This window comes from Bufo bufo, chromosome 1 (assembly GCF_905171765.1).
Source record: "Bufo bufo chromosome 1, aBufBuf1.1, whole genome shotgun sequence".
In the NCBI taxonomy this organism is placed as follows: domain Eukaryota; kingdom Metazoa; phylum Chordata; class Amphibia; order Anura; family Bufonidae; genus Bufo; species Bufo bufo.
In genome coordinates, this window is record NC_053389.1 from 163,862,400 (window position 1) to 163,887,488 (window position 25,089).

General features: G+C 44.8%; 1 protein-coding gene across 2 annotated transcripts in view; it reads left to right on the top strand.

The window, feature by feature from the left end:
- Positions 1-25,089, top strand: part of SORL1 (sortilin related receptor 1) — a 152,127-nt gene that overhangs the window by 106,684 nt on the left and 20,354 nt on the right. For both annotated transcript variants that reach the window (XM_040431434.1, XM_040431442.1), the window contains exons 28-40: positions 3,501-3,632; positions 3,848-3,979; positions 6,770-6,904; positions 8,075-8,224; positions 10,400-10,549; positions 10,835-10,963; positions 11,415-11,541; positions 11,897-12,066; positions 13,179-13,291; positions 13,470-13,574; positions 14,434-14,500; positions 14,674-14,756; positions 15,395-15,491. In XM_040431434.1, coding sequence (XP_040287368.1) covers positions 3,501-3,632; positions 3,848-3,979; positions 6,770-6,904; positions 8,075-8,224; positions 10,400-10,549; positions 10,835-10,963; positions 11,415-11,541; positions 11,897-12,066; positions 13,179-13,291; positions 13,470-13,574; positions 14,434-14,500; positions 14,674-14,756; positions 15,395-15,491 — 1,590 coding nt within the window. The remainder of the gene's footprint in view (positions 1-3,500; positions 3,633-3,847; positions 3,980-6,769; positions 6,905-8,074; positions 8,225-10,399; positions 10,550-10,834; positions 10,964-11,414; positions 11,542-11,896; positions 12,067-13,178; positions 13,292-13,469; positions 13,575-14,433; positions 14,501-14,673; positions 14,757-15,394; positions 15,492-25,089) is intronic.

Genomic DNA, 25,089 nt, shown 5'->3' on the forward strand with positions numbered 1-25,089 from the left:
CTAACCATACTCCTGGGGTGACAGCTGTCGTACCTAAGCAAAGTGTTCTTATCAGTTACCTTAGTGTATAGATCAGTATGCAAGTGATCACCTGATCTGCTCACTGTCACATCCAAAAACTGGATGTCCATCTCTGAGGCAACAAGCGTAAACTTAACCTCTGGGTCAATACTATTGAGGAAGTCACCAAATTGGTGTAGTTCCCCCATAGTGCCTGTCCATAGGAGGAAGATATCGTCTATGTACCGCCACCACCCCAGAACTAGTCTGAACTGGTGGCTAACATAGACGTATCTCTCCTCCAGGTGTGTCATAAAAATGTTGGCATAATTTGGCGCCACATTTGAACCCATTGTGGTCCCGCGTAATTGAATAAAATATTCATCCTGGAACATAAAATAATTACACGTGAGCACAATCTGTAGGAGTGTGATCAAAAACTCCCTACATTGTATGGAGTAAGATGAATCGGTCAGACAACCTCTTACTGCATCAATGCCCCTGACATGTACAGTATACAAACTAACCACATCAAAAGATGCCAAAATTACATGTGTTGGAAGATGTATTTTGCCGACCTCATTAAGGAAATGTGTGGTATCCCTTATATACGACTTGGCCCCCTGTACGTACTGTCCAAAAAGATGGCAATCTGAGAAAAAAGGGAACCAATGCCCGACACTATGGGGCGGCCTGGTGGGGACACGAGTGACTTGTGGATTTTCGGTAATATATATATTACCGGAGTTCTCAGGCGATCCACATAAAGAAAGGAGTGCAATTTGTCATCAATTACACCCTCCTCCTTAGCAGAGTCCAAGACCGTCCATACCCTTCTCAAAAATTCAAACTTAGGGTCACCTGGTAGTTTGCGATATACCTCTCCATCACTCAATTGGCGATTAATTTCACCCACATAGTCAGTCGTGTCCATGACAACCACTGCCCCCCCCTTGTCTGCCAGTTTAATGGTCAGACAAGGGTTATTGGAAAGCTCCCTGTCATATTTCTTTTCAAACGTATCCCATCATATCCAGACGCCTTCAGGGCATCCAAGTCTAGTCTAACTGCATTTATAAAGGTGTCAAGAGCAGCATGATTAACATATGGTATAAAATCACTTTTCAAATGTAGCTGAACAGTATTAAGTGTGAGCTCTGAACCACTTACAGGCCTTACAGATGTGACCTCAGTAGATTGCTTGTCAAACCATAATTTCAATCTTATTGCTCTAAAAAACTTATGCAAATCAAGCTCAAGCTGAAACCAGTCAATATTCCTAATTGGGCAAAAGGATAATCCATTTTCAAAAACAGACAGCTGTATAGGAGTTAATGTGGTGGATGAGATATTTACCACTATTGTCTCTTCCGCATGGTTCTTTGGGGTTTCATCTGTTTTCCTCTTTCGCCATTTCTGCTGCCTCCTGCCGCCTCGTCTGGTCCGGTAGGATCCGGATCCCGGCCTAAAAATTGAGTAATGGGGGTCGAGACATTATCAATAGATGTTTCAGCTACATCTACGGGGGGATCCATTGTTGGACCAGCCAGATTGTCCCTTTGATTTGATGATCCCATTCTTTTATTCTTAGGAGAGGCCCGTTCCATTCTCCTAAAACCTTTTTTAATATTTCTCTGTTCTCCTTGCCAGCAGTATACAAATCCAGTGGTATGGTCCTCCATATCCCTCTGCCATTTCTTCCTTTTTGTGGACTGTAGGTCATGTCTTAGCTTGTCCAGATGGGTGTTACAATTAGTGAGGTACTTTTCCATGTCTTCATGTGTTAGTAATGACTTGAGCTCCCCTTCCGTTTGTTCCAAGCTCACCTTTAAACTGCAGATCTCTTTTCGCAGATACTCCACGTTCAATAAAATAATATCAAGGGAATACTTATTTGATATCTGCACGAACCGCCACAAAAATCCACGTTATTAGAAAAAAAGTCAGGTCTTAAAATAGAGCGCATGCCCCTCGGAATCCGGTGTGCATAATAGTATTCACTGAGGGTGATAAGGTGCAAATCCAAATTAATCAATCTTTTGGAATAGAGTTCATACCTTCTCGCATTCCTATGACCTATGCCGGCGCATGCGCAGTATCCAGTATGGGACGTGGAGGTTATTATAAACATGTGAGGATTCATGACGTGGGTTTGTCCTTTTTTATTAATACATGATTAAGCACAGATGCACTTTATATGCGAATTATTGGTAATTATGTACTTGACACGGAATTATAGATATGAGAGATTATTTATTGTAAATCACGATCACTTTGTAATAATGCTGTACTTTGTATACATGTAGCACATGGGAATTATGTTTTTAATCATGTTTATCACTATATATTCACATTTATTTATTGATGACTAATTATGTACCACTGATGAGATCTGCCTGTTTAAATATGTTGTGAGCACTATATTCACTAGCTTGACAAAGGCTCCATTGAGAGAGCTGAAATGCTGCATTGCTTTTGGGTGTAATAAAATCCACCTTTTTTCACCACAAGACCGGAGTGCTGCCCTCATTTCACCGATTTTATATATATATATATATATATATATATATATATATACACCTAAATATTAATTTAATATAAACACATTCCTAAATGGCATTTATTCTTTATACTGGCTCGTTTTCTCTAGGGAGTAATCATCAGGGAAAATAAAATGGCCACTGCTTTATTAGCACACACAAAACCCATCCTCATCTCATAGCAGGACAGGTTACTGGTCTCCTTATTGTTCTGCTCATCATGAATTACAGTCCTACACACAGCTGATAACATGGCGGATAACATCTTCAGCTCTGTGTGTAAAAACTAAGTGAAAGTACAGAGATGATGGACTGGTGGGGGATGTGGCTAATGAGCAGCGACACTTGTTTGTACTCTGCTACATTACCACACCCTTCCCAAGTCGGTCCTTCCTGCACTTTCGCTTCATTGGCTCCTACTTATCAGCCATATTATTAGCTGTGTGTAAGATCGTAATTCATGACTGGCAGAACAGTGAGGAGATATGGGACAGCTCGTTAGCTCACTGTTCTGAAGTAACCTGTCCTGATGTGAGATTAGGGCAGGTTTTGTATGTGCTGATAGAGCAGCGACCATTTTATTTCTCCTAATGAGTACCCCCCCCTAGAAAACGAGCCATTATAAATAATTTAATACATACTATTAGATGTGTTAATGATATTAAAATAATATTTAGATATTTTCAGTAATTTTATTGTATTAATTCCCAGAGTAACTTTTTAAGCTGGAAAAAGTTTTTTTTTCTTTTTTATGCTGGCAATGGTTAGCCAAAGTGTTTATGGCTAGGAGTAGGGGTCTCTACTGAAACAGATAGAGAAATAGGAAAACTGCCACGTAAATACAGGTACCCCTGTTTTATAGATTTGTGTGGCCCTTACTCTCTACCAATCAAACCATGAATTTTTCTCTACATGAACTAATAACAGAAATTCACTTGTGTCCCCTTACCTTCCCCTCAGAGCCCCTGTGCACTCGCTATATGGATTTTGTATGTAAGAACCGGCTGCAGTGTTTGTTCAACATCATGGTGTGTGACGGAGTTGTGCAGTGTCACGATGGCTCCGATGAGGATCCTGCATACGCCGGATGTTGTGAGTATTGCTGTGCTGCTGTAACATTTAACCTGAAAAGCTGAGGATTTGTTACAGTCCTCTGTGAACTAAAGACATTGTAACAATTGTCCTGTTAATTTGTTTCAATGTTTTAATGCTGGTGAAACGTTTCACACATTGCTCACAGAGGATTGTCAAACCTTGAGCAGTGAGAAGTAAAATAAACTGTTTCCTCATGTGATGTTTTGCTTTAGCTGGAGATCCAGAATTTAAACAGAACTGTGACTCTCAGAGTTTTTCATGCCAAAATGGAGTCTGCATCAGCCTGGGTTGGAAGTGTGATGGCATGGATGACTGTGGCGACTACTCCGATGAGGCAAATTGTGGTGAGTCTCCATCAGCTGTTTGCATCATAATGGAATACACTTAAGATCCTTTTACACAGACTGATAATCAGGGATGAGCATTTGTATAAACGCTCGTTCCCGTTAATTGGCCTTTGTAAAAGGTGCTGCCAATCACTCAATGAACGAACAGGCGCCAAAAATCATGGTTCCTGTGCAGCAGATTGTCCTGTCAAAACAGCGATCTGCTGCCCAGGAACAACGATTCTCTGAGGACAAGCAATAGCTGTTATGATTTCTTGTCTTCATACAGCGGAGGAGATTGCTACATGTAAATGCAGCCTTCATCTCCACTGACGATCAGACAGTTATCGGGAACATCTGGTTTGAAACATCAGTCCATGTAAAATGACCTTTAGCAGAAATGTTTAGTAATCCAGAGATGACCTCCTGGATTGCCTAATTTCCTAGAAAACTACCTGTGGAGGCCTGGAGCTTCCATTCAGTATTTCCAATCCATTATCCGTTTTTTACTATTATCCGTATTTTACTAATTGCTCTGCAATGCTTCCTTTTCCTTTCTGTTTGGGTGGAGCACTCCTTTAATTACACCTCACAACAAAAAAACTTTTCATCTGCTACTGGGCAAAAACCATTTGTCCTATACTAAATCGAGTGTGTGGATTATAAATCTGAAGTCAGAATTGTTGTAACACTTCATGAAATTTTACTATGCATAAGTATGCCTAAATGAATTAAGCACTTGGAAAGCATTGAATAATTTTGAACAGAACAAGTTTTACTCCAACAATTACCTGATCTACATCAAAGTTTGCGTAGTAAACAGCATATAAAATTTTATGGAATAACAAAATTTCAAAAAGGTCTAGTTTTTCAGTTTCAAAGTCCTACTTGAGCAAGGCCCAGTAGTGTTAAAAGGGCTTCAGGCATCTGTGAAAATATGATGTCATGTTTTCCCATTGCAAAAACCAGCAGTAGTCCCCCATCATGTTGGGATTCCAGCGGCCTTGATTCCTGTTCTTCATTGTAGAAATATCTTTATGGAACCGTTCTCCATGTTCATCACTTACGTGTCCTAAATTGGGTGGGAAAAAGTCAAGTCAATGTAAGAAATGCACTTTCAATGACATTCGGCAGCAAGTTGTTCATATGCTGTAAGCATGTTGTCTACTAATTCAGCATAGTTTGCAGCTCGTCTGTTCCCAAGGAAGTTCTGCACTACTAGCACAAATGCATCTCAAGCTGCAAGACGCACTCGCTTTGTCAGATTCTTGCGCTGATCATAAGTAGTGTATTTGCCACAAATGTAGCAGAAATTGTCTGGATTGTTAACACATTTGGGTTTATCCATCTTAAGTTTCAAAACTGATAGCACTATGACAGATCACTTTATTAAAATATACTTACTGCTGACATCGGCCTGAGTGTGTCCGAACAGGTCTGGACATGTCCATTGGAATATCTCCAATATAATGCATTAATATTATAACTGAATAGGCTTTGCATGTATAACTTAAACCTTTAAGGACCTCTGCTGTACATGTACGGCGGAAGTCTGGTCCCCAAACATGGCGCCCGTGGTGTCTATATAGACATAAATGAACAGAATAGGCAATCTAATGCTTTCCAGTTATTGTCACCCAACGTGACTTAAAAAAAAGTTTTTGCAAATATAAAAAAGAAATTAAAGTTCAAATCACCCCCCTTTTTCTTTAAAATAAAAATACTTAAAGAATAAAAAAAAAACCATCATGGGCATCGCCGCGTGCGAAAATGCCCATACTATTAAAATATAACAATATTAATGGAATACGGCAAATGGCGTAATGGGGAAAAAAAAAATGCCAATTTTTTGTCACTTCAACTACCCAATAATTTTTTTTGAAAAAGTGATCAAAAAGTCACAGACACTTCAAATTGGTATCAATGAAAAGAACAGATCGTCCCGCAAAAAATTAGCCCTCACACAGCCCCGTACACATAACTACAAAAAAGTTATAGGGGTCAGAATATGGTTATAAAAAAAAAAAATAATCCTCAAAGGTTTCATTTTTTTTTCAGTATTAGAACGCAAGAAGAATTATACAAGTGTGGTATCATTGTAATTGTACTGACCTGGAGAATGAAGATAACAGGTCGATTTTTCCGCATAGTGTACAGTTTAAAAAAATAAAAAATAAAAACCTTTATCAGAATTGCGTTTTTTCCCAATTCTACCCCATTTAGAATTTTTTACCGCTTTCTACTACATGGTATGCAACTGTAAATGGTGCCGTTAGAAAGTACAACTTGTCCCGCAAACAATAAGCCCTCATAAGGCTATGTAAATGGGGGGAAGAAAATATTAGGACTATGAGAAGGCGGGGAGTGAAAAACGAAAACGCAAAAATGGAAAATCCTTAAGGGGTTATAATCTAGACGTGTCAGGCAAATCAGCGCGCTCATTTTAGTATAAATCACACGTTTTTCTCTCAGTAGCAAAATCATTGTTGCGCGATATTGCACATAAAGTAACTGTTTAGCCCAGTGGTTCCCAAACAAGGTCCACCAGGGTAACTAAGAACACAGTATCAAAACCTGCCCCTTTTACAGTAGGAAGGCCAGACTGATTTCAGCCAGAAAGATATCTGATCCAAGTGTAACACTGGATATGAGTTATAGATTGCATTACTCACCCCTACACGAACCAATGAAGCAAGAAAGGAGTTAGGGGTTCCCCATAAGTGGAAATATTTTTCAGGGTACTTGGATTGGAAGCCACTGGTTTAACCCCTTATTATAGACTGTGTCTCACCATCTTCTCTGTTACAGCAAACCCTACAGACACCCCTACCTGTGCCCGATACTACCAATTTCAGTGTGAGAATGGTCACTGCATACCCACACGATGGAAATGTGACAGCGAGAATGACTGCGGGGACTGGTCAGATGAAAAGGATTGTGGAGGTTTGTCTTTCACAATGTTTTGTGGCATACTGTAGTTTTACTTTTATTTGATGATGCCGATGTGATTACTTTCATTTTTTCCATTACGGACAGAACATAAAACCTATGAGGGTCATTTATGACCAAATATACACCAATGTTGTCACAAAGGTGATTTGCAGCAAAATCTGCAACTTCTTCCCCTTTCACGCCACGTATGACAGTTCTAAAAAAGGGGGTGGGGCATGGACGGGGGAAGAGGAGGGGCCAGCAGGCCGGTCTCATTTATCATTTTCTGTGCCAGTTTTTGGTGTAGAAAATGATCTAAATCTATGCCAGCAAGGGAGCTGGCGTAGATTTAAGGATGATGTTACCCCGGCGGGGTATGCGCCTAAGTTATGTAGGGGTCTAAAACACCGGTCTTAATAAATGTGTACATATGTGTATACTATACAGCGCAGTGGGGTGGTCTGTCCCTGTGGTAAGTGACAGAGTACCGACACATCCCTGGTGGACATATAAACATTTAGCATTTGTTCCAAATCATAATTCACACTATGATATCAGACAGCTACTTCCTGTCCCAGATACTGAAAGCAGAAGCGCTACTTTCACACTAGCGTTCAGAGCAGGTCCATCTGATGTCTGCTCAGACAGATCCGCTCCTATAATTCAGACGTTTGTATCCGTTCAGAACGGATCCGTCTGCATTATAGTTTGAAAAAAAAAAAACGAAGTCTGAAAGTAGCCTGAACGGATCCGTCCAGACTTTACATTGAAAGTCAAGGGGGGACGGATCCGTTTGAAGATTGAGCCATATGGTGTCATCTTCAAGCGGATCCGTCCCCATTGACTTCCATTGAATGTCTGGACGGATCCGCTTGCCTCCGCACGGCTGCAAGCAGCGTTCAGGTGTCTGCTCGCTGAGCGGAGCGGAGGCTGAACGCTGGCAGACTGATGCATTCTCAGCGGATCCGCGTCCACTGAGAATGCATTAGGGCTGGACGGTTGCGTTCGGGGCCGCTTGTGAGCCCCTTCAAACGGAGCTCACGAGCGGACACCCGAACGCAGGTGTGAAAGTAGCCTAAGCAGTTTGCTCTGTAGTTTGAATATTTTCCTCTTGAAATGTAAACTTTTACTTATGTGCTGAAAAAATGCTTAAAAATTAAATATGTATCCCTCTCTAAACAGAAACCATTCCTCAGACCACCACCCGACCGTCCACATGTCCAGCCAATCACTTCAGATGTGACAACGGAGTCTGCATCATGAACACGTGGGTTTGTGATGGTTACAAAGATTGTATATATGGTTCTGACGAAGAGGGTTGTCCTACTACTGGTATGTTATGTGCAATTAACTGTTTTTCTTCATGCAAAATCCATAGCATGTGTGCACTTGCATAGTTTATTGTAACAGTCCATAGCGTGGATGCAGATTTCGATGCAGATGTCTAAGTCCTAGCCCAAGTGCAGTTCACTGTGTAGTGACAGTGTCCATAGCTCATGGACAGATTACTGCGAGTGTCTTTAGATATTGAGCAAATTACGAAAATAAAGGACTATTTATTGCATTTGCATGTTAGTGTGAGGATCCATAGTGAGTGCACAGATTACTGTGATAGTCCTTGGCAAGGGGACAGATTACTGTGAGAGTGTCTAGGAAGTACTCCGGTTACTGTGACAGTCTTTAGTGATTGCACGGTTTTCTGTGAGTGTCTATAGAACATGCCCAAGTTACTGTGAGAGTCCATAGCAAGTGCACAGATTACTGTAAGAATCCATAACGAGTGCATAGATTACTCTAACACTTCATAGTTACTGCACAGATTACTGTGAGAGTTTATAGGTGTGTACAGATAAATGTAAAAATCCATGGCAATTGCACAGATTACTGTAAGATTTCAAAGAACATGCACACATTACTCTAAGAGTTAATAGCAAGTAAGTTCTGCAGCTTAATAAATGAAAGGCTATGAAACATTTTTGTTTACGATTGCACCTTATTTTGGGCTAAAAAATCATTTTTGCAATTGGTCTTTATTGAAAATTTTAAGCAGTTTTTGTGATTTCAGTGTATTTGCAGAAGGTCACTTTCTGTTTACTCTGATTCCCCTCAGATGAGTCAGATCACATGTAGAGCACTTATCTCATATAGCTTATTATAGCTAAATTATCAAACTGATAACAATATGTCTTAAGGGTCCTTTACATGGGCTGTGAATTAAACAGATCATCGCTAACCAGCATTACTCATAACGCTTGTTCTGGCGGTATAAATGCACCGCCGATTACCCGATGAACGTGCAAAATGCTCAATTATCAGGTAATTGTATCTTCTGTGGAGCACAAAAGATCATTGTTTCCCAGTGGCGGATTGTGCTGTGTAAACACGATCTGCAGGCGGGAAACAATGACTCAGAATGGGGAAGAGAGGTGGCATTAGCAATTGCTCCTCCACATACTCTAGAGGAGATCTCTGTATGTAAGTGCACCGGTCTCTTTCGCTAGTGATCAGCAGATTGTCGGGAAAGAATTTGCTAGATGGTCATCCCGTGTAAAGGGACCATTACATGAGTGTCTTTGAGATGAGGAGATAAGAGCTCTACATGTGTCATGCTCTAGTGTGGGAGGGAAACCCCACACCGAGAATAGGAGGGAAAGGGGAAAAGAAATAAGGCCTGAGATTTTCCTCAGGAATATTTGTGGGTGTCAACAAAGACTGCCTTTCCCCTCCCCCTGCTCTGCAAAGGGAGTGAATACAATTGCTGTAGTGTCTCCAGTCTGACTGCTGGGATACTCATGTTGTATGTGTAGGACTACAAGTCCCAGCTGTACAGTACAATGACCCTGCTGATACACACAGTATCTTCCCACTACATCTTCTTGTGCAATGCTCTGCAGACACTTCCTCACAGCCAGCAGAACAGCCCAGAGGAGAGAACTCCTCCAGTCTTTGTCAGCTCTGTGTCTGCAGGGTGAGGAGGGAGGGATGATCCTGTGCATAGCATTTATCTCTTCACTGCCTGAAGAAGAAGAAACCCTGTAGCTGCTCAGTACCTGAGGCAGAGCCTCCAGCCCTGAGTCTGTGCTGCTGATGGAAGAAGGGGTTAAACTTTCCTGAAGAATCCAGTGGGAGGGGAGACATAGGGCAGGCAGCTCAGCTAGCAGGGGCAGTGCAGGGGGCGTGGCTTATCTCTCCAACTTCACAGTGAGTGCACAGAGGCAGACCTGCTCCTCCTGCCCCCTCAGGCTTGTGCACTGAACGTCATTAGAGTAGGGAAAGAAGCTGACATCACAGGTCATATGACCTCAGCTAAGTGGGAGAACGGGGTGACTGTAGATGAAGACAGTGAATTGAATATCCCTTACATTTTCTTAGTTAGAAACATGCAAAGAACAAAAAAAAAAACTTGGACAACCCCTTTAAGAAATGAGAATAAACTACAAGTCAGTCATGTCTATATTGTGTGTACTTTAGCAGTCAATAAAACTTTTTTTTTTTTTTGTGTGCAAGCAACCAACGTCACCGTGCCCAGCACCACAGTGCACGACCGATGCAGCAGCTTTGAGTTTGAATGTCAGAAGGGGAAGTACTGCATACCAAAGTGGAAGCGTTGTGACGGCATCACAGACTGCCAGGACGGCACAGATGAGCAGCACTGTCGTAAGCTTGATCTTTTCCTGATAACAGAGAGCAATATTCTCCTGTAGCCAGCCTCTCCAAGCTTTTGATGGCTGATTACAGACTGCAATAGATTGTAGTCACTTGTCCTACAATCATTTTCTCTCCTGCCTTTAATGGCTGATATCAGAGAGGAATACATTGTATGCACAGCAATGGTGAGACTGACTGTAGGTATATTTTCTTGTTCATCCCACAGCTGCTGGATTCCCTGGCGGTTTATTCTCTTGTCAGATTGCACATGTTTGCACTTTCTGTTCTCCACAGCTACTCACAGACCTTCCTCTTGTGTTAATGGTTCTCTGTGTGATGACGGTGAAGCCTGCTTAGCGCTGTCTGACCGCTGTGATGGTTTTTTGGACTGTTCTGATGGCAGCGATGAAAATAACTGCACCGGTAAGTGATCTTCTCTGATTAACATGGTAAGGTTGGACCTATTGCAGTGTGTCGCCCAGGAGTCTAGTATTTGTGCTGCTGCTGAGATTAGATGGAAAGGAAACACTGCACATACCCTGATACATTATACCAAACTGCAGCTGTGTGATTGGAACAGGATATTTTTCCCGTGCAGCAAGCAGAGATCTTGAAATCAGAGAAAATGTGATACGTGAAGAACACAGTTGAAGAACTTTCTATAAAACCAAGAAAAAAACTCACACGTAATTTGTTCATGTAGCATCATGTCATGACACTCGACCTCGATCCCAAAATGCCTGCCTTTGTGAAGCCTCAGCTAAAACCTCCAGTAGTCTGACAAGTTCACTGCCTGTTCCGGTGCTGGACTCGTCGACTTTGTAAACTTAGTCTCAACTTAAATCTCACCTGATATGTCCTGTACCTGTTCTAGATGACAGCGTGGTCTACAAGGTCCAGAACCTGCAGTGGTCTGCTGACTTCTCTGGCAACATCACCCTGACATGGGCGCGCCCCAAGAAGATGTCTGTGTCATCCTGTGTATACAATGTCTACTATAGGTAATGTAACCAGAGTGAGGGAGTATCGGGATTATTAGACACTCATAGAAAGTAACACTCACCTGTAAAGGCGATGAGCCTCCAGGAATATCCACAGGGGGAGCACAAAATATGCTTCTTGTTTCATCAGATTATCATTTATCCTTCACTATATTTCTCTCACTTTAGACTCAGCCCCCCAGTCAGGTTATAAATATGGCTGCAGGGATGTTTGAGCATTCACCGCTCAGATATTGTGTGTGCATAGCATAGAGCATCACCCAGCCGTCATTTTCCAGTACTGCATCTCTGACCGTTGATCTACTTGGCACATCATTCCATCTTCTTTTTGTAAATTTTTCTTCTATTTCTAAAGGGTTATTGGCGAGAGCACATGGAAATTACTGGAAACTCACAGCAGCAAGACTGTTTGCGTATTAAAGATTCTGAAACCAGACACCACGTACCAGGTGAAGGTTCAGGTGCAATGTCTGCGCAAGGTGCACAACAGCAACGATATGATCACCCTCCGAACCCCTGAAGGCCGTATGTATTACCCCACCTTGGCATTCATAATACCTAACATATGCAGTGCTAATAGGTCTCTCCTTACTGCCGGGCTTTGTCTTTCTAAAATGTTAAAGGGGTTGGCCACTTTTTGGTTACTGGTGACCAGTGTGTTTGTAAAATGATTATATGGCACTTTTCCAACAATGGGACATGGATTATGAAATAAAGCAAACGCCAAAAAATATCATCAAAGACTAGACAATTAAGTGCTATATAGTCATCTTATCTACACATTGGTCACAAGTAGCCAGAAAGTGGACAACCCCATTAAATGTAATTTTTTAAGTAATGAGTAATATATAGGTTGCAGATTTACTGGAGGTATTGATTTCACACTTGAGCTTGATCAACAATATACTACATGGCCAAAGGTACGTGGAGACAGGAGGAACAAAGCGCTGTCAAGAAACTCCCAGAACGGGATTGGTCTCCTGTCTCCTTTCTAAGGGCTGCAGCTTTTTCACTTCACCATGCTTTACACCGCAGCTCTGTTGTTTAGGCACAGGCTCTACAGTCATAAAGAACAGGATTTCCATTTGAGTAAGGACATAATGATAATGATCTACAAATGACTGAAACAGTAGTGAGAAAGTACACTTGAGGGAGCTCAGAGAGAGGAGCCTGCATAGTGAATTTAAAGGGGTTCTCCCAAGATATAAACTTATCCACAGGGTATAAGTATCTGATTAATGGGTTTCCAACTGCTGGGACCCCCTCTGCTCACAGGATTGACAGATTCCTGAATGAATGGGAAAGCGGTGGATTCATTGCCCGTACTGCAGGAGACACCTTAGTACAGTGCTGAGCTATCTTCAGCAGTCCTATAGAAAATGAATTAAGCAGATGCTCATCTGCTGCTGCATTCATTTGGGGAACCTGGGAACCCCGTTTTTGTGATTTAGAGAGGGTCTAGTGGTAGGCCCTAGATACGTATCGCCAATTTTGCAGATACGTGATATGTTTGTATCTTCGGACAACGCCTTTTTAGTCCATGTATACTTTTTGCAACTTCTATGCTGTGCAAATAAACTATTTCTCCAGCAGATTAAGATATTCTAACTAATAATAATAATAATAAATCTTTACAGTTCCCGGCCAACCCCAGCTGCGCCAGCTCGACCTGAATAAGAATCTTCCATCCACTATCATCTGTTGCTGGTCCCCTCCTGCAAACACTAATGGGTTAATTCGTGAGTATGTGGTAAGTCTGGTGTTATTTGCCGCAAATTAAATACTCCTAGAACCTGATATTTCACCCTGGTCAGAAAACCCCTCCGATATGGACTGATCATTGTGTCTTATACGTTTCTGTCACCTACTGGTGGAGGTATTATATTGTGCTGCATATAAGTGTAATAGCGGTGATCTCCTTCATCCAGGTGGAGTATACTACAAACACTTCCAAGGGCTGGTCGTCTTTCAGTACACAGGATCTTTGCTATAATATTCACTATACAGAAGACAACACATTATATTCAGTGCGGGTGAGTACTAAGAGGCCTAAAGGGAATGTACAACAAACATCCAGTCAATAAATATCAATCACCATCAATATAGTCCATATCTTAGGTGAGGTTTGCTTCATCAGCAGATATGGACTGCATTCTGTATTGATGGTGGTTGATATTTATTGACTAGATGTTTGCTGTACATCTGTATTTATGAGATAAAGAAGAATCTTTAAGAATATGGTGGCGTGCCGTGTTTCTCTATGTGTAGCTGTGGGAGTTGGAGAGGACCTCCACTTGACACCTAATTACTGCATTCATGTTCCTGTGTGGAGATTTTGCTGAGTTACTTAAACAGGTTTTCCTATTTTCATGCTATTAAGAAAGGTCCCAGCCATTACATTGAAGTGACCTGGCAAGGCAGACCACTTCCCCATTGGCAGTTGGCTCTGAGACCAGCCAGTTCTCAGGTTGTCTCTCAGTTCTCTCTGGGCTGGTAGTCACATTTGATCTTATAAGGCTGAGTTAACATCTCCTTTAAGGAGATCTGGTCAGCTGTTTCGGCGAAGAGCAGTCTGCTGGATATTGCAGGATGTGGCATTGCTGGATTCTCTACTTCACCACCAGATCCACATTGACTGTAATGAGGTTCAGCGGTGATCTGGCCGCTTTGCAGCATAAATGCCGGATTTCGGACAGACAAAAGACACTGCAGGCAACGGGTTTTTGTCCGGCCGACAGCCAACATTTGTGCTGGATCACCTTGATGAGGATGTGGACAAGGCCTTAGAGTCTTATACCATTTTAATTTGGGGTGGCCTCCTTTAGTTCCTCATGTCTTTGTATTGGTTCAGTAGTTTTTCTTATTTTAAACTTCTCATTTTCTTGATTGAAGGTGGCTGCTGTTACCAGCCGAGGGGTCGGTGAATGGAGCAGCATCAAATCTATCAGTACTGCAAAAGGTAACGCTGGGACGGCAGTATTCATGAGGTCCATACCCTGTGATGCATATGGTGTATCTGTACATTTTACATCAGTGTGTGGGACTAAATATAAACCGTTTCTAAAACCACATTAGATGAAGCGATCGATTTCTCCATGTGATGTGATTTGCATCTCGTTGTTTTTCTTTTAGCTGTGCCTCCTCCAAACATCAAGATTCAGACCATCAAAGAAGATTCAGTGGAGTTTACAATAAGAGTGGACTCTGATGTCGTGGTGAGTTGTATTGTGGTCTCATATTGAATGCTTTTGTGTAAAATTTAAGACGTATAAGGAGGACAACTGTACTCTGCACTAAGCGGTGATAACCAGCCATGTGCAAATAGATTAAAAGCTGCACAGCCCAGAGCAATCAAAGGCCTAGCCTCTGATCTCCTCCATTAACTGCCCTATATACTCTTTCTGATGGCACTCTTCTATCATGTCTCCTACTTTTCCTGCAGGCATTCGTCTGTCATGTGTCTTTATTGGCCTGAACTCATCCATCAGGTCTCCTCCTCATCCTGCTTTCAGACTTTCATCATGTCCGATCCTCTTTCTCTCTGAACTCTTCTTTCAGGTCTCTTCCTCAGCTATCTTCTCTCATTCTGCATGTACACTTTCATCACTCATCAGATCTCCATTATTTCCTGCCTGCAGGCATTTATCAAGTCTTTTCCCTGTCTTGCAGGCTTCCAGCATGTCTCATGCTCTTCCTGCCTGCATACTTCCATTATGTTTCCTCCCTCTTCCTTCCTGCCCTTCTGTATTACGTGTCATGCTTTGTCCCCCTACAACTGTGCTAGTTCGCGTTAAAGGTCTTTGGTGTCTACTCCTTCCCTATTACAGCAGAACATGTTTGGATTGTTTTGCAGATAACTGGATATACGGTGACTTTATCATGGGAGTTTGATACACATGTTCAAGAGAGAAGAACTTTACAATTTGATGGACAAAGCGTGTCACAAACAGGTGAATTTTCCGCCTCCTGAACCTAATGATTAAAAGGCAGCGGCGCTCCTGTGAGCTTACCGAGCACAGCACCATAAATTGTATAGCGACTGTGCTTGGTATTGCAGCTCCACCGCCTCACAAGAGCACCGCTGCCTTCTTAAACAGCTGATCTACGTAGGTCCGGGGTGTTGGACCCCCACCGATCAGATACTGATGATCTATCCAGAGGATAGGTTATCAGTAAAAAAAAATAATATGAAACCCTCTTTAAAAATGACTGATATTATGTAGAGGGACAGGTAGATTTCCCTACTTTAGATGACTGTAGTGTACAATGTCTAGTGTAGGCGACTCTTCTCAGAATGCAGATCACCAGAGCAATGTCTGTGCAAACACTGAACAAGCTAGGAATAGTGGGACATTTCAGCTAAAAAGCCTGCAGAATGGAGACTGCTGCTCTGAATTATAATACAGAATGTAACTCAGGATCAGTACAAGATGAATAATGTAATGTATGTACGCAGTGACTCCACCAGCAGAATAGTGAGTGCAGCTCTGAAGTATAATACAGAATGTAACTCAGGATCAGTACAGGATGAATAATGTAATGTATGTACACAGTGACTCTACCAGCAGAATAGTGAGTGCAGCTCTGGAGTATAATACAGAATGTAACTCAGGATCAGTACAGGATGAATAATGTAATGTATGTACACAGTGACTCCACCAGCAGAATAGTGAGTGCAGCTCTGGAGTATAATACAGAATGTAACTCAGGATCAATACAGGTTAAGTAATGTATTGTACATACAGTTGTGTTCAAAATAATAGCAGTCAGACATAACTAACCTGATCAATCACAGTTTTTTGTAGAGATTATATTTGTACATGGGAAATAATTTACTAGCAGGTGTAGTAGAGTAATAGAAACCAAGCAGTCATGACATGCATGCTGCTGATTCTGTGTAATTGAATCACTAATTGAAAGGGGCATGTCCAAAATAATAGCAGTGTGGAGTTCAATGAGTGAGGTCGTTCATTTGAAAAACAGGTGGCAATTATTGCCCTTATTTAAGGAAGGAAGGCAGCAAATGTTGTACAGCATTTCTCTCTGAAATTCTGAGAAAAATGGGTCGTTCCAGACATTGTTCAGAAGAACAGCGTACCTTGATTAAAAAGTTTATTGGAGAGGGGAAAACATATAAAGAAGTGCAGAAAATTATAGGCTGCTCAGCTAAAATGATCGCAAATGCTTTAAAATGGCAACCAAAACCTGAAAGACATGGAAGAAAGTGAAAAACTACCATTCGCATGGATAGAAGAATAGCCAAAATGGCAAGGACTCAGCCAACAATCAGCTCCAGGAAGATCAAAGAAGGTCTGAAGTTACCTGTGAGTACTGTTACAATTAGAAGACGCCTATGTGAAGCCAAGCTATCTGCAAGAAGCCCCCCGCAAAGTCCCACTGTTGAAAAATGTGCTGAAGAGGTTACAATTTGCTAAAGAGCACATTGACTGGCCTAAAGAGACATTTTGTGGACTGATGAAAGTAAGATTGTTCTTTTTGGGTCTAGTGGCCGGAGACAGTTTGTCAGACGACCCCCAAACACTGAATTCAAGCCACAGTACAGTACATCATGATATGGGGATGTTCCTCATACTACGGTGTTGGGCCTCTTTATCGCATACCAGGGATCATGGATCAGTTTGAATACATCAGAATACTTGAAGAGGTCATGCTGCCTTATGCTGAAGAGCAAATGCCCTTGAAATGGGTGTTCCAACAAGACAACGACCCCAAACACACCAGTAAACGTGCAACATCTTGGTTCCAGACCAACAAGATTGACGTTATGGAGTGGTCAGCCCAATCCCCGGATCTTAATCCAATAGAAAATTTGTGGGGTGACATCAAAAATGCAATTTCTGAGGCAAAACCAAGAAATAGACAAAAACTATGGAACGTAGTCCAATCACCCTGGGCTGGAATACCTGCTCACAGGGGCCAGAAGTTGGTTGACTCCATGCAACACAGATGTTTGTACACTAGTTCTCAGAAACACTGGTTATACAACTAAATATTAAGTGATTCAAAGGAAAGCAAAATCTTCAAACTTTTTTCAGTTTTTATAGTGAATGTTTGAGAAGAATACAAACACTGCTATTTTTGTGAACAGTCTAATATTCAATTTTCTTCAATTTTTTTTTAGAGGAGCAACACAAATTTGATATATTTTTCTTCATGTTTTGATTTGGAATAGAATGTGTAGAGCTATTAGAAGGATTTTGAGCTTTATTCACATATTTTTTTTGTTTAAATTCTCTTTATTGGTTTCAGAAACATGTAACATACATGTAACATACATACTGACTGTAACAGAAGCCAATAAAAAACATGTTCGAGCCTACACAATAATTTATAATGGCTTTCCTGAAGGCGCACACATCGTGAGAAGCCTTGTGAGTGCAGCTTTATTCACTTTTTTAAACACACTGCATATGGTGACTTAACCAGCAGATTAATAGATACAATGGAGTATAATACAGAATGTAACTCAGGCTCAGTAAAAGATAAGTAATGTATGTACGCAGCTCTGGAATATAATACAGGATGTAACACAGTATCTGTACAGCATAAGTAATGTATGTACATAGTGACTCCATCAACAGAATAATGAATACAGCTCTTGAGTATAATACAGGATGTAACTGAGATCAGTAGAGGATAAGTCATGTATGTACACAGTGACTCCACCAGCAGAATAGTGAGTACAGCTCTGGACTATAATAAAGGATGTAACTCAGAATCAGTACAGGATAAGTGATGAAATGTATCTGCACAGTGACTCCAGCAGCAGAACAGTAAGTACAGCTCTGGAGCATAATACAGGATGTAACTCAGAATCAGTACTGACGATACAGGGCTCCAGATGGCGACCAAAATGGTCGCCAATGCGACTTAGAATTTACAAATGGAGACAATACTTTCTCGCCTATTTTCCTTGGGGGACACAGGAGACCATGGGTATAGCTCAGCTCCCTAGGAGGTGTGACACCAAGTGAAAACTGTTAAGCCCCTCCTCCAGCAGCTATACCCTCAGCCTGGAGAGAGAGACTGCCAGTTTTTGCTTAGTGTCCAAGGAGGCAAGACACTCCCTGCTCTGCAGGGCTGTTTTCTCCTTGTCGGTCACCCGCACTGCTGCCTCCCCCACAGAAGGCAAGGTGGACCAGGGCAGCCTAGCTCCACTACATCCCGCCAGCGCAAGGGTCTCCCGCACGCCAAGTCCCTCTTCCAGCATCCTGCCACTACGGTGCCAGTAGCTGAAGGGGCGACCCTGCTGGAACGGACCGAAGGTGAAGACGGCTGATGGTGAGAGAGTGGCTTCTCCAGCCCTACGTCCCCCAGCCTGGAGGTTCCTCCTCCCCCAGGGGATCGCTGCGCCGCCCCCAGGCCGGATCCCAGTTAACCCCTTAGGTACCGGCCATCTCCATGGTCCGGCTCCCGTATAGAGGAGGCCCCCCTGAGATCCGGGCCTTCCTCATGAGCCTGCATGGTGGCCCCTTCCTGCCTCTCAGAGAGGCAGTGTCATTTTCAAAAAAATAAAAAATTTGTATCAAAGTTGTACGCTATGGAATTCTTGTTGGCTGCGAGTACAGTGTCGGCCGGGTGCGAGTACAGACGGAATTCCGCACCCTCACCGGTTACGGTACTGGCCTTGTGCATGACCCCCCGTCCTAGGCGGAATACTGCACTTTCACCGGCTACGGTGCTAGCCATGTACACGACCTCCTTCCATAGGAGGAATTCGGTACCCTCACAGGATCCGCTGCCGGCCATGTGCATGACCTCCTTCCATAGGCGGAATACCGCACTCTCACTGGATCCGCTGCCGGCCATGTGCACGCCCCTATTCCATAGGCGGAATACTGCACTCTCACTGGAGGTGCTGGCCACGTGCACAACCTCCTTCTATAGGCGGAATTAGGCACTCTCACTGGATTCGATGCAGGCCATGTGCATGCCTCCTTTCCTTTAGGCGGCATAATGCGCTTTTACTGCCTGTGGTTGTTCTCTCGCCGGTACGTTGCTGGCCATGTGCACGACCCCCTTCCACCGGCGGGGTGTTTGCACTATCACCAGATGTGGTGCTGAACACGTGCGTGATCCCCTTCCTTAGGCGGAATACTGCACTCTCGCCGGATACGTTGCTGGCCATGTGCATGACCCCCTTCCCTGGGTGGTATACTTGTACTCCCACTGGATGCGGTGCTGGCCATGTGCATGACTGCCCCTCATTCCATAGGCAGAATTTTGCACGCTCAAGGGACTCAAGGCTGACGTTGTACGTGCTGTGCTGGCTTCGTGCATGTCCCCCTTCATTGGTGGGGTAGTTGCACTCTCACGGGATACGGTATTATTATACTATCACTTAATGCAATTGGTATCCATGTGCATGTCCCCCTTCCCTAGGCGGACTTCCTGCGTTCCTACTGGATACAGTGCGGCCATGTGCATGACCCCCTTCTGGACGGAATATGGTATGCCCTACTTCTCTGAAGTCCGTACTGGTCTTGGGCATCACCCCCTTCTTAGGCGGGCCTTTACACTCTTGCCGAATGCAGTGTTTGCCAGGTGCATATCCCCCTTTTTCTAGCCGGACTGCTTGCGTTCCATCGCTTACTGTACTAGTCTTGTGCATGACTCCCTTCCAGGCGGCATATTGCACTTCTGTAGATACTGTGGAGCTCTGTCGATGGCCCCCTTCCCAGAGTGAATATTTACAGTGGGTGAACATTCATGCGCGCTCTGTGCATTGTATGGGTCGTATATGCCTTCTCCTCCCGTAGGTGGGTTGGCATTCTCACTGCTTACGGGGCTGACCGTACGTATGTCCCCCTTCCTCCCGCGACATACTCGTTTCTCTTGGGATACGATACTAGCCGCACGCCTTACACTCTTCTCCGAAGAGATCATTCTACTTCCACCTCGTCCGGAAGTGGTCTACTTGCTCTCTGCCTGCACCGAGCTAGGCGGTGCTCATTCTCGGGTTTGGACAGTATTTTGCGGTTCTGCTTGTGGCAGTATCCACCATGCTCGTTGGCCCTTCCACCTGTGGAGTGTTCATGGCTCCTGGTTGCGTACCCGTTTTGTCCTCCTGCTGCTTTGCTTCCCAGCGCAATCGGTCTCATGGATGAGAGGGCTGTCTGCAGCGCCCTTCGAATTCTACGTTGGCTCTGGCGAGACTACGGTTCCCTCACCTACTACCATTCCCTCCTCTTCGGATGTTGTGTGGTATGAGTCCTTCCTATGGGCGCCCTCTGCAATTTAGTGCCGCTCTCCTTTGGAGGGTCACCCAACTTCTCTTGGGTGCTTTGGTTATGCCAGGTCCGGGGGACCTCCACCTTGGGTTCTTCAGGGTGTTCGCCTTCTGCGAGGTGGTGAGCCGGGCGACACACAGAGTATCGGGTGTTCTGCATTTGAGCTGTCCTACTCTGACTACCCTGTTATCCACCCCTCCTTTCGGTTGGAGGGGTTATGCCGGCGTCTGCCTCGACTGCTTCTTCTCGCCGGCTCTGTTTTGCTCCTGCTCAGGGCAAATCCCTTCGATGTGGCTTCTGCCCTGGTCAGGCTTCAGAGGCTGTTCCTTCACAGCCCTCTCCTCAAGAGAGTATGGTTGTTGTCTTGGATGGTTCCGGAGTTCCTGTTGTGACCTCGGACCGTCTCCCTCGTTCACACTAGCTGTACTGGCCGTGTGCCCACTTACCGTACCTACCGCATTCTGTCCTCACGCTTGTGGCAGATTGCGTTTTTCCGTTCTAGGCAGGGGTCCTGCTGTAAACTTACCTTCTCGGTAAGTTGACCCCCAGGCTTGAATCTGGGTCTCTACAGTGGTAACGGTAGCGCTTCCGGCACTTACCTTCTATTCCTTGCCATATTGGCCTTAACTGGTAGGCCGTAGCCTCTCACTCCCTGTACTGGTAATCTGTTCGGGTCTGAGGTAGTGATGGTGCCCTCAATTATACCTCATCCGTCTCGAGGTTAGTTGTCTCTGCCTTACCTGCCGTTTTTTGTTCCGCGACTACTATCTTCCTGTTGTATTGGGGGTAGCTGCATTGTGTTCTACAGCAAGGCCATCCTCATCCCTTTCTGCTGTTGTCCCTGCTTGAGGACTACTCTTCGGTCAATTATTATCCATAAACCTCCCTCAAAAGAATGGTAGAACCCCTTCCTCCGGTGGCACCATCGACATGGACTTTAGCCTGACTTGTCCTGGCATCTGTCAGCTACTGGACGGACCCCTTCGGTTCCTTCTGTCCGCTCTTCTGTTCCCCCACTCCGGGTGGCTACGGGACGGAGTTGCTCGTGGGCCGATGAACCAGCTTTGCCAGGCTCTTCCGCCTGTGCTACTGGTCTGCGCCTGATCACGTGCTTCGTCCAGGGTCTATTATCGGTCTTGGAAATCTTACCTGCAGTTCTGTGGGAAGCCGGGCGTTCCCCCCACTCCGCCTTTCTCTCCCCACGGTTCGGTCCTTTCTCCAGTCCGGCCTGGGACTGGGACTCTGTTCCTTGAAGGGTTAAGTGTCGGCACTATCCATCCTCCTCCGGCGTCCCCTGGCCCCTCCATGGGGTGGCTCATTGGTTCCTCTGTACCGTCCCCCGGTACCGCCCTGGGAACTAAATACTGTGCTCTCGGCGCTCCAAGCTTCCCCCTTTGAGCCGTTACAGAAGATCTCTCTACGCCTCTGTCCTGTAGGTCCTGTTCCTTGTGGCCATCGTGTCTCTCAGACGGGTGTCTAAATTAGCGGCCTTTTTTTCCTTGTTCCGAGCCTTTCTGTCCTTCCCCATGACAAGGCTGTTCTCCATCCCGTTCCTTCCTTCCTTCTGACGGTGGTATCTGCCTTTCATCTCGACGAGGCCATCGTCTTCTCCTCCCCTTCCCACCCCTGGGAACGGACACTGTGCTGCTTGGACGTTGTTCGGGTCTTGAGGATTTACTTGGAGATCACCGACTCCTTTCGGCGCTCGGACTCTTTTTGTGGTAACGGAAGCTCCGCGCATAGGGTTGCTGGCCTCCAAGTTGGTTTTCGCCCGCCTCATCAATTGGCTATTGCTGAGGTTACCGCACCAGGGGCAAGGTTCCGTCTTTCGGTGTCGCCGCTCGTTCCACCAGAGCGGTCGGTGTCTCTTGGGCCAGAGACATCGGGCTTCGGCCGAACATTTGTGCACGGCGGCCACTGGTCTTTCTTGCATGCCTTTACCAAGTTCTACAGGGTGCATACTCATGCATCGGCGGATGCTGCCTTGGGCCGCCTGTTTTTTGCAGGCGGCGGTTCTTTGATGCCTACGGGTGCTTCGCCTTGGAGCTGTGGTCCCTCCCCTCTTGGACTGCTCTCGGACGTCCCATGGTCTCCTGTGTCCCCCAAGGAAAATGGGCGAGAAAACGAGATTTTTGTATCAGTAAAATCTCTTTCTTGCTCTTCCTTGGGGGACACAGCACCCACCCATTCATTTGTTTTTAATACACGGTTACAGACTTGGTTTACCCCGTTGGGTAGTTGGCTGGTTGGTTCCACATTGTTGGTCATTGCCTTTTCTCACTACTTGGACACGCAACTGGCTGTCTCTCTCTCCAGGCTGAGGGTATAGCTGCTGGAGGAGGGGCTTAACAGTTTTCACTTAGTGTCACGCCTCCTAGGGAGCTGAGCTATACCCATGGTCTCCTGTGTCCCCCAAGGAAGAGCGAGAAAGAGATTTTACTGCTAAGTTATACAAAAATCTCGTTTTTTTTAGTCTTGTCGCCATTTGCGACTAGACCCGCCGCAGCTCTCCAGTTGAATACAGCGGCGGGGCACAGGAGATGATAGTTCTCTACCCCGCCGCTGATGTTCTTCTCGGCAGCGCAGAGGAGAAGGAGTCTCTCTCTCCCCCTGTGCTGCTGCCGCTGCCGCCGATAAGGAAGAGAGACAGGCGGAGGAGGGGTTAACTGCCGCTGATCGCAGCTCCCTGTCATAGAGGTCGGGTGCCGGCTATTTGATTCCGGCATCCGCCTCCTGTATTTGTATTAACAGGTCAGTTATCTTCATTGGTGGCGCAGTGCGCCCCCCCGCCCCAACACCCCAGTATAATAAACATTGGTGGCGCAGTGCGCCCCCCCAACACCCCAGTATAATAAACATTGGTGGCGCAGTGCGCCCCCCCCAACACACCAGTATAATAAACATTGGTGGCGCAGTGCACCCCCCCATCACCCCAGTATAATAAACATTGGTGGCGCAGTGCGCCCCCCCCAACACCCCAGTATAATAAACATTGGTGGCGCAGTGCGCCCCCCCCGCCCCAACACCCCAGTATAATAAACATTGGTGGAGCAGTGGGCAGTGCCAATGAGGGTTAAAAAATAAATAAAAATTAACTCGCCTCCTCCAATTGATCGCGCAGCTGCCGGTCTCCTGTTCTTTCTTCAGGACCTGTGGTGACGTCACTGAGCTCATCACATGGTCCATTACCATGGTGATGGATCATGTGATGTACCATGTGATGAGCACAGTGATGTCACCACAGGTCCTTTGACAGGTCCTGAAGAAAGAACAGGAGACCGGCTGCTACGCGATCAATTGGAGGAGGTGAGTTAATTTTTATTTTATTTTTTAACCCTCATTGGCACTGCCCACTGTGCCACCAATGTTTATTATACTGGGGTGTTGGGGGGGGCGCACTGCGCCACCAATGTTTAATAAAATGGGGTGTTGGGGGGGCGCACTGCGCCACCAATGTTTATTATACTGGGGTGTATATAATGTTTATTATATTCTTCTTCTAATAAGCATTCTGTATTAAAGAATGCTATTATTTTCGTTTATAACCATGTTATAAGGGAAAATAATACAGTGAATAGACTTTCATCCTAGCAACCATGCGTGAAAATCGCACCGCATCCGCACTTGCTTGTGGATGCTCGCGATTTTCACGCAGCCCCATAAACTTTTATGGGGCCTGCGTTGCGTGAAAAACGCACAACATAGAGCATGCTGCGATTTTCACGCAACGCACAAGTGATGCGTGAAAATCATCGCTCTAGTGCACAGCCCCATAGAAGTGAATGGGTCCGGTTTCAGTGCGGGTGCAATGCGTTCACCTCACGCATTGCACCCGCGCAGAAATCTTGCCCATGTGAAAGGGGCCTAAGGGTGAATAGGACAAGGGTTCCAGCCCCTAAGGGGGCTAATAGTAAGTAAAAAAAATAAAAAAAACACAAACACTAAGGCTACTTTCACACTTCCGGCAGTGTGATCCGGCAAGCAGTTCCGTCGTCAGAACTGCCCGCCGGATCCGCCGATCTGGATGTGACTGAAAGTATTTGTGAGACTCATCCGGATGCGGATCCATCTCACAAATTCTTTGCAAGAACGAATCCATCTCTCCGCTTGTCATGCGGACAGACGGATCCGTCTTGTATCTTTTTACACATTTTTACCGTTCTGCGCATGCGCAGACCGGAAGGACAGATCCTGCATTCCGGTATTTTGAATGCCGGTTCTGGCACTAATACATTCCTATGGGGAAAAATACCGGATCCGGCATTCAGGCAAGTCTTCAGTTTTTTTCGCCGGAGAT